The 10,252-nt window shown below is 46.6% G+C and overlaps 1 protein-coding gene across 1 annotated transcript; it reads right to left on the reverse strand.

Annotated features, from left to right (window-relative positions):
* Window positions 1-3,215: 3,215 nt before the first annotated feature.
* On the reverse strand, window positions 3,216-10,069 carry DPH7 (diphthamide biosynthesis 7; the record flags this gene model as incomplete). The annotated part of the gene is given in 9 exon segments (XM_010084025.1): window positions 3,216-3,331; window positions 3,334-3,849; window positions 4,905-5,077; window positions 5,263-5,328; window positions 6,166-6,238; window positions 6,754-6,920; window positions 8,596-8,690; window positions 9,407-9,494; window positions 9,933-10,069. Coding segments are annotated over 9 exon segments (1,431 nt in total), but the record flags the coding sequence as incomplete, so codon positions are not given.
* Window positions 10,070-10,252: the final 183 nt, after the last annotated feature.

The raw sequence follows: 10,252 nt of genomic DNA on the forward strand, positions 1-10,252 counted from the left end.
CACCCTGTGTACAGCTGTGCTGTGCGAGCATGCGGGTGTCCTGCTCCCAGACAAGAGCTGACTGACCAGGTGCTGATAATTAGCAGGAGGCAGGTTCTCTCCGGGCTGCTGAAACATCATTCCTTCCTTCTGGGAAGGAATTCCTGTCTTCTGGGAACAAAAGAGGGCATGTCTCATCTCCCTGGGGGAGCCTGGAGCTTCCCAGCTGTGGGGAGCAGGCCACTGAAGCTGAGCAGTGTACCCAGTCAGGGCTGTCACTGCGAGGGGCAGCTGCAGCCAAAGAGGGGACACTGCGACGGCTTTACCGCCAGCTCCAGTGAAGTGTTCCACTAATCCCGGAGTGAGACTTCCAACAGGCAAAACCAAGTCCATACCCTAAGCTTTCTCTGTGAGGAGAGAACTGTAGCTTTTATCGAATGCCACTGTTTTTCCAGACCTTCCCAAGCCTTGGAGCTACTCTGTTAGAGTAAGATACAGTCAGTAGGTACATTGAATATCTGTTCCTTAGCAGTGCAACAGAACTGTTTAAATCTGAATTGTTATTTTTGAACATGTATTCCTATGACAACAGTGTCCTGCTGTTCATCAAATCAAATTAAATGGACACAAGTGACACCCAGTTATGTGCAGCTGTTTAAAATAGGAACTGCTAAACCGTAAATTCTAAATGTCTTTGGAAAGACCATGCTTTCTCTAACATGCAAGTGCTGGAGTCAGACAATGATTTTTCTGTGAGACAGTTCTGTGTCTGGGGACTGCAGCCCTCCCAAGAGTTACTACTTGGTTGGTTTTTTTTCCATGAGGTTTTCCAAATACAAAGTACTGCCAAGCTTAAGCGTTACAGAATTAAATTGCAATTAAAATGTTCACTTTTGAAGAAAGGAAGCATGTTTACTGTGTTCTCAGTGAGCATCCAGTCTGTACCAAAGGCTCACAGATGAGTCCTTTCAGTGTTGTTAAAAATGCATCTTCTCAGGGCTGCGATGGTGGGGAGGGGACGCGGCGCTGGCCCCACTGCTTAGTGCTGCAGCCCCAAATAATTGTAAATGAAGTAGTTGGCATACTTTGGCACTGAAGGTTCAAGAATCACACCCGTGGTGAGGAAAGGCACATTTCTTCTAATTAATTAAATTAATTCTAATTAATAAAATAATTTTTCCACTTATTTTTAAGCTCATCAGAATAACGGTTATACAAAGGGGTTGTTTTCTGCCGTCAGCTCAGGACGCTGTTGCTGTTGGCAGAGGAGGCGTTTTGCCCCTTTCTTTTAGGGGTGACACTTTCTTGGGCTCCACGTCACGCTTTCCAAAATAAACCCTTTGCAGTTGGTGGGAAGGGGGTGGAGGATAGGGGAACGCAAGGCTGCAGAGCAGGAGATCCTGCACACTTTCATGCTTCGACCAGCTTGGTCTTGAACTAGCTGCTGGCCTAGTCGTCACTATGTGAAGGCGGATGGTAACAGGAGACTGCTCATTCCTCGGGGCAAAGCAAGGACTAGTGTCATGCATAAATCACGTGCCCAGTCTGGTCACGTTCTGTGACACCACTCCAGCTTTGCCAACCTCCCAATGTTCTCTCTTGCTCTCACACGGCAATAAAAAAGCATTACAACCTTTTAAGACACCATTGCAGTCAAAAGCCACGTGGCTGCAGGGATACACCCTCCGTGTTCTCCCCGAGGCAGGAGGAGACGGGATTGTCTGTTCTGACTCCCAAAGAACATCACCACCACCAAACGCCCTCACAGGGACTGAGCCAGCACAAGGTGGCAGGTCTGTGACGGACTTTTTAAAATCAAAAAGACCAAGAAAGATAAATCACTTATACTGGTTTTATTTTAGAAACATCCAAAAATAGGGTGGCTTGGTTTTTGGTTGTTTTTTTTTTAACAAAAGCTCTTGTTCACAATACTAATATGAATCTCCATGTAACAGTGCTCAAGAACGTTTTCTAAAATACACATTCCCCTTGAAAAAGGAGTTTCAAAGCAGTAAAATTCTTATCTGCTGTACCTCGTTTCAGATGCAGCACTGTTACAGATAGATACCTGTTGCTGGTGTTTCTTTCCCTCCAGACAACTAATTCCTTAGGACCCCCAAAGAGAAACCATGCAAGATAGAAGTTACTTACCTAGTTTAAATTGGGTTTTTTGCATCTAGGAAGAGAACAGAGAAAGTGTTCCAGAAACTGTGTTTTGCTGATATTTCACAGTGAAAAAAGAAAGCTAATGGAGCAACCATGAGAAATTCTGCAGCCATTCGTGGAGGTAGTTAGGGCAATGCTGTAAAGATTTTGGTTTCTGTACTTACTTATTCTAAACTTAAAAGATCACTGCTTGTACTTTTTGGAGGTTTTGATCTTAAAGCTGTTCACCTTTAAAAAGCCAGAAAGATCTTCACTTTGGACCTCGATGTATGTCTCACTGTGGAGAGTAGAAAATGAGTCTGATACCAAGAGGCTATGGGGTGGTTAAGGGTGGCACTAAAACGGAGCGGGGCTTGCTACATATGCTAAACCCGGTTGTGCTTAGCTTGGAGAGAGACAAAGTGAGACCGAGTCCAGGTGATGAGTCTGATGTAAAGTTAGACCATGCAGATACACCAGAACCCTTCCCAGAAAGGCCCTGCTCTGAACAAAGCTTCCTGTCACTGAACTGCCGTCTGTCATACCGGTCAGTCTGGATTTCCTTCTGAAAAATAATTTCCCTCTACTAAAGATCACGATGAGCACACTGCGCTGTCAGTACCTGGATTGTCTTTGAGCGTCTTCTCAAAGCACGTACGGGTTTACGGATCACACCGCAAGCCACACACACAGCTAAGCCTCTACTCGTGGGCTTTCCTGGGACATTCAGGAAAACCTCTGACCACATGCTATGTTTGTCTACACAGAGCAGCGCAGACAAGTTTGGTTCGTGATGGAAGGAGGAGAACAGGCTTAACAGATCAATCGTACAAATGCAAACCAGCCTTGAAGGGATTCAAATATAAGGTACAAACAAGCAGCCTTTGAGAGGAAGGCTCTCCTACTTTGAACTAGTACATTAAGGAAAAACTAAATAGACATGCCTGTGCTTGACCACACTCCTGAAAGCAAAGGCTTTCCCCAGGGCTGAAAATAAAACACCAGTAGTTCCATCGGTACCGGCCTTAAAAGACTCATAAACTGAACAGTAAAACTGGAAAAGCCCAACAAAAATTAGACAGAGAATAATCTCAGAAGTCGTTGTCAGTACAGTTCCTATCACTTGCCCTTGGGACTGGCCAATGCAAACTTTCAACTGTTCTTTCGGATGGAGATGTAGTACTTGGTGTCTCTGAAGGGGTCACAGGCTCATCTCCCACTTCCAGACATGGAGGATATTGTCATAGAAAGAACAGGTCGCTACAATGCTCATTTCTTTCGGGCCGTCCAGAGACCTGGTTGAATCACCGCTTCTGTCCAGGCCCATTCCGTTGGGTCTCTTGGCTCCCGAGTTGGAACCGCTGGCTGACTCGGCATCTGCCCCTCGGTCAGGACCCCTGACCAGGTCAGGATCCCCAGACAGCTTAGGACCCCTCTCTGCTTTGGGCAGCAAGGCAGGGTCTTCACTCTCCTCATCCAATATTACATCAAAAGTAGCTGTAGGAGACTCGTAAATTATCTTCAGGTTTTGGACCTGCAAATTCAGTCTCTCATCAGCTTCCTCTGATCTTCCCACCAGCTCCTCCGAAGGCTGGCATGCTGCAGCAGAGTCCTGCATCGCAGTCAAGGAATCCTTCGGACAGAGCCTTGACCAGTCAGCCCCGTAGGCCAAGGAATTGTGCAAGACATAGGATGACAGGATGATACACTCCTCCATGTTTTCCGCTTAAAAAACAAATAAAATTATGAAATGAGCAGAAATCAAGTTGGGAAATAGTTTGTTGCAGACTGCTCCCAAGCCACTCAAGCACTGGCTATGTCCGACAGGAAGAGTTCTCTGGTTATTGCCGCTTTCACAACAGAGTTAAGCATTCTAGGAGGAATGAGGTTCTGGCTCTCCTGACAATTTTTCAGCCATCTCTCATTCTCTCATTAGCATTGAGTTTCCCTGGTTCAGTAAGCAGATAGGAGAAGATTTAACGTGCATTAATCTGCATCATTATTCAAAATACCTAAAAAGGCTCGAGAAAGACAAGACAGATCACAGAGTGATCCCCACTGAGCCACAAATACAACTGGTAACATTGCCAGACCAGGTTCTGGTTATTAAAAAATTGCAGATGTGTTCTTCCCATGAGCTTTCAGCATTTGACTCTGGTATTTAAATGGACATCGAGTTCCTCCCTTCCCTATACAGCCAAAATGTTACCCTCACTTTGCAAGCTGTGGGTCTGCCCAAGGCCTGGAGAAACCCAGGAAGGCAACCATTTTATGCAAGTTGGTATTTGTAATGTAAATGCAAACAGCTTTTAATCACGTAAATACCTCCTGATTCACACGGAGGGCTCATTCGTGTTATTCTAGATCAACCAGCCTGCACAGCACTTCCCTCCCGAGCCAACTGCCAATTCGCCAGCAGGTCAGTAACTTCTGCTGACAGGAAAGCACCACCTGATGTTCAGACGAACTCTCTGAACCATTAAGACGAGTACAAACTGGAACGGTCAGTAATGCCCTCACACCAAAACAAACAGGCTTCCTTCCCATGAGAAGAAGTTACGAGAGGTTTACAGGTGAATAATGACAGTGCCTTTGCACAACCCATCAGGCCAGCAGCGAGGACAGGTCTGGGAGAGCTCCAAGAGTTACCTCAAGTTGGAATAAGGGCTATGAACAACATGGAGATCTTTCCAGCAAGCTCAGAGCCGGAGTTCCCCTGTTAACCTGGAGGCAGGAAAGGAGAGCAGCACAAGAGCATCTCTGTTCCACTGAACACTCACCCATGCTTCCACGGCAGTCGAGGATTTTGAATCCACTCTGCATGCAGGCTGCTAACAGCACAAAATCACGGGTCGGGTGCCACTTCAGCCTCCAAACTCCACCTTCAACGTGGGTGTCTGCCAGCGGCTGCTTCATGTTCCTGGTGTCCCACAGCAGCACGTGCTCGTCGTAGCTGGAGACATATCACAAATAACTATGCAGACGAGCAGCAAAGCTGACTCAGTGCAACAAGTACGGAAGAAAATGAGATGGCGTGCTCTTCACCGCACTGAATTTCTGAAGAGATCACACAGTAGCACATTCAAAGTAACAGAGGAGGCTGGTCACATTCGTGAAGAGTAGCTAGAAGGGATTTACCTGCCAGTAGCCAGAAGGTTCTCCCGGTGGGGACTGCACTGAATGCTGCACACACCCATCGAATGTCTGCAAGAGAGAACACACCGCAGAGGGAAGAGACAGCAATGTACCATTTGAGAAGGGATTCTTCCTTGAATTTCAAGGATTTTAGGTCCACATTACTGCATCAAGGTGTATAAAGAAAGGAGAATAAGTTGAACTCAAATTTCAGGCCAGTGAAATACACAGGCAGAGTTCCATCTACACATCCAGCAGCCTTTCCAGGGAAAAACTTCCACTCACACTGTCCCTCAGCACAAATATTTTCTAGTAGTATTTGCACCATAAACTGCTGTTCAGAGCCTGTAAGAACTTCAGCACCACTACTCCATTCCCAGGAGGCTTTACTCCCAACATTAATATTTCCACAGCAATAATCCCCAGTGTATTTTAAGTTTACATATTAAATTACTAAAATTTCACTGGAATGTTGTGTGTATTGTTTTAATCCTATTCTAAAAGAGAAGTTACACCACCAGAAAAAAAGAGATTACTTCAAATGAGTGAACAGTAGGGACAAAATATTTTCTAAAAAGAAGTCCATAGAAAGGCATTCAAATTTAACACACAAAATTTCCCAAAATAAAAGTGTGTATCAGGATGATTCTTTTAGAAAGAAGCTGCCAGCATCTTCATGTGTGGAAGTGAGCTGTTGGTTTATTATGTTGAAGAACACAGAGAAGACAGTTTCAACCTGATGTTGTCCTGATGAAAAAAATCTAATAGATATCTCCATTTCCCAAGGGGGGCAGAAACAGGACTCGAGTGCATGTCTCTGAATTCAGTGGTTGGGAAGGGACACGGCAGCACCGGACGTTCGTACACGACAGCTGTGGCATCCAGCTGCAAACCGGGCTGGCTTACCTCCTGCTGGTGAAGACGGGAGTCTCTGGACTGCGCCTGGTGTCCCAGCCCTTGAGCAGGCTGTCATCTCCTCCTGCACACAGACAGAACGCTGTCACCCTGAATGCCATCCAGGGGACCAGTGCAGGCTGCTGAGGCAACGCAGTTAACACCGAGCTGATGCTTTTCAGCCCTGGGATCTCATAGTGTTTAACAGCCAAACCAAACATCATTTCAGGCTCACAGAACTCGTCACCACAGAGGAGACATGCATTAAATACCCGCACTTTGCAAAGCAAAAAAAAAAAATTAGAAGACAAAAAGACTGGACTCTAGAAGCACTCTGGCTGTCTTTTGTACACCGCAAGAGATTACAATCTTGTTCGCCGACCAAAGTCCAGTTGAAGAGGCACAGCTTCTCCTAACTAACCCCGACCACTTCCCACAGTCAAAGCAACTTTTACCCCTAGCAGCGGCCCCAACTCTCTCAAGAGGTGTGATGCAAGCAGAACACTCAACCCTGGAACACAAAACCCCAGGGAATTCATATCCCTACACAAGATGCCCCCTCCCCAACACCCCCAAATGAGATTCCCAGTCCTTACAGACCTGAATACACAACATCGGTGTCCCAGTAATTAAAAGCAGCGATCCAGGCCTCAAATTTGTGAGCTTCCCACTGGCTCAGGACATGCACAGAAGGAGCAGATTCATCGATGGAGAAGAGATTCAGCTTCCCCTCAGAATCACTGCTGATCACTTTCAAAGGACATCCACTACAGCAGAATAGAGAGACAACAGTAACTAGAAATTACTGAAACTTGTGTCCTAAGAAGCTGTTAGAATAAAAAATAGCAGCCAAAGTATAGAGAGATAACATAACATTAAGTACTGTATGTGTTTGATTCAACTAAAAATTGATAGAAACTGGTAGCGCAGTGGAAGGAATACACACATTTATATAGTTCTTTTCAGCTTCAGCTCACCCCATCTTAAAATCATCTGCACCGATGACCCCCATTCCCTGATCTCACAGGGGGAGTAAGCCACTCATTCACATCAGGGAAAGAAAACCAGCCTTGGGTCCTTCTCCTAGATGTGTAACTTGACTTCTCACATGCTGGATATTACATCAGTAAACAAATTCCATTGAAGAGGGACTCTTTCCTCCAAGTCAGACTGACAAGCACCTCTCAGAGCCTTTTCCCATTTTTGGGACTATGAAGAAATGTTTTATTTCCCTGCTATCACACATCTGAAGCGCTGGCTGATCCTGACCTTTCCTGCTCTCTTCCTGTGGCACAGCACAGTTGCAGTTTCTGGACATGATGTTCCTGGAGCCCTGGCAACAGCTTTGCAGCTCACCGCGCACAGACTTCCTGGCATTCCCTGACACAAACTAGGGACCTTCTGCTTGGTTACCTGCAACTGTAGGTACTGATTTGCTGACTCAGGGTTTCTTTCCAGTTCTGTATCGTATGCTAGTTACTAAACCATACTGAATCTCCCAAACTTCCACACAAGAGAGACAGGATCACCCCCTTCCTACAGGGGTGCGAAGGCTGCACATTCAACTTCTAGACAAGGTTATTTGTCACTCAAGTGACAACAGTGACAGGCTTTAAAGGGACTTTTCATCATAGCAACAATCATTTATCTTGATGGGCAGAGACAAGGGGAAGAAGGAATGCAAGGAAGAAAGTTTAACTGGGAATTCTACTTATTCATTAAACAGCGTGCACAGAAACAGCTTTAATTAGCCAAAGCTACTAAATGCTGCCCTACAGCAATAAGCACACTACTGCCTGATCCCCCGAGTTTCCAGCCTCACACCGGAGGCGCCAGTCTCTGTTTTGCTCTTAGCTTACAGAGAACATACAGCACATCTCTTTCAAGGTAGAGCTAATTCATGTTATGTCACGCAGTGACGACATTTCTGAAATCAGATGTATGAGCATTTGAGGGAGGAAGAAGCCACTTCCAAACCAATTCTCTCCTGTTTCGCAGTAACCCATGTTTAAACTTCCTACACGTGCTATAATTAGCAGTTCTTACACAGAGCTTCACACTAGAATTTCAGCCGCTCTAAAAGCAGGGTTGGATCCAGTGAATGTAGCTGCATCCCATTCTGATCTCTCCTTTTAACAAAGGCAACAGAAGACGTGTCTCTGGCTCACCTGCCGCCATTCACCATAGCCCAACCTCACATTTGTTGTTGGTTTGGTCTCTGCTCTTGTTACAGTGGCCACAGGATGTGTAGTTGCTCCTTTGTTACTCTTGCTCTGGAAACAGTAACTTCCAGGAAAGGTGCAGGGAGGCATCTGGGACCAAGCCTTAACCCACTTCACAAAAAAGCCACCAAAGGGTCATTCGTCAAAGTCCTCCACTGATACCCAAAAGCTGCCGCGCACACACCGGCCTCCAGTACCAGCCGTTCTCTCCCATCCTCACCATTGCTCTCGTCCTGTGGACCAGTCTAAAGACAAGGCCAGACACTGTGCACCAAGGTCAACGCTGAAGCACGGCTCCAACATGCAGCTGTTCTTCTACTGGAAAGAAAAGGAATGAGTTAAGACTGGGAAGACAGCAGGTAGATTACAACACTTGTACTGCACTCCTACGGCAGGTGTTTTCCAGAGACTGACGAGCACATTATGGTCCCACACCACAATTGCTTAGCCCCGGCTGACGGGTAAGCACATGCACACACCAGATCCCACCCTTCTGCCACCCAGCTCGCACCAAATTCCCCCTAAACTTTGCTTCCTCTCAATGAGCAATGAAGTGCAGGAGAAGTGATGACCTGACTGTTGAATTCCTTTACAGACTGGCTCCCGCTTTCTTCACTCTGTGGGAAAGGCTCTCTTGCTAACTCTTTTCTCCTACCAACCGAAACCCCTCTCCAAAATTCTTCCCTTCCCCTGCTTTTAACAACTTTGCACCTTTGGCTGCGTTTACCAGTTAGTCCGTACTTATTCTTAAGTGACAGTTTCCAGTGCTTGCTTTTGCTCCCCTCATGCCACTCATCTCCCACACTCTGCAGGTGGGTAGAGCTCAGCCAGTCTCCCTGGTGCCAGGGACAAATTTGTGGAATTTATGAGAAACATTATCAAAAAGAGAAAAGTGTTTCAAAAGCTAAGCATACCAAGGAAGCCATGGAAACCATAGAGCTTTGCTGCAAGTCTCTGCACACTGCTAGTAAATACAGAGATGTATCAAATACGGGTTAAAACCAGCAGCAGCAGGCGTGACAGCCACCTACCTCGCTCCCAGTCAGGTGGCAAAACTCCACAGCACCTTTCGAGTTTGCAATGCCAACCATGGGGTGTTCTGCAACAGGAATGTGGCACCTAAAAGATGAAGTTAAATAAGTCTTGGATGTCCATCTTTCTTTCATTTAAGGAGGAGAGCAAAGTCATAACTTTTATTCCAGGATGCACAAGGAGAAGGTCCTTGACCAAAAAAATCCCATTAAGAAAAATCTAAGGCTCAAGTTCCCACAAACCTGCCTGGAAGCGAGTATAGACAGGGGAAATCTACTGTATGTTATGATTTAAACAACAGAGGGGCACAGTCGCTGACCAGTTGTTCATAAATAACCAGAAGAGCACAACAGAAACGAGCACAGCCTTTGCTCACTGGAGCAAACTGGAGAATACTTCCCTGCGAGAAGCCAGGGGCAGAGCAGTTAGTAAAAATTCCTGTTGCTGCCATACCGACAGTCAAAAGGACCCCAGAGGGGCAGCCCAGGCTGCTGGGAGCTCCACGCCTCGACAGGCCAGCGTTACCATTTGATGTCCAGGATGGCAGCCGTGTCAATCCTCTGGATTTCGCTCAGCGGGATGTACGGCTGCTCCTCGTTGTAGTGATACAGGTAGAGGCGCCCGGTCCGGTCACAGGCCCCATTGCTTCCTCTGGAGTCACTCTACATCCAAAATTGGGAAGCAAAGAGCAGGCTTAGCTGGGATTCTACCTTCCCCAGACCTCTTCCCACCCCACATCTTGCCAGGGCCGGCCGGCAGAAGCAGGGCAGAGGGCTCCCACTTTTCAAATCTCTCCCTTGAGGGATTAAAGCCCCCACGGCCCCCTCAGAGCCGGCCCCACCCAG

This window comes from Pterocles gutturalis, unplaced genomic scaffold, assembly GCF_000699245.1.
Source record: "Pterocles gutturalis isolate BGI_N339 unplaced genomic scaffold, ASM69924v1 Scaffold22705, whole genome shotgun sequence".
Classification (NCBI taxonomy): domain Eukaryota; kingdom Metazoa; phylum Chordata; class Aves; order Pterocliformes; family Pteroclidae; genus Pterocles; species Pterocles gutturalis.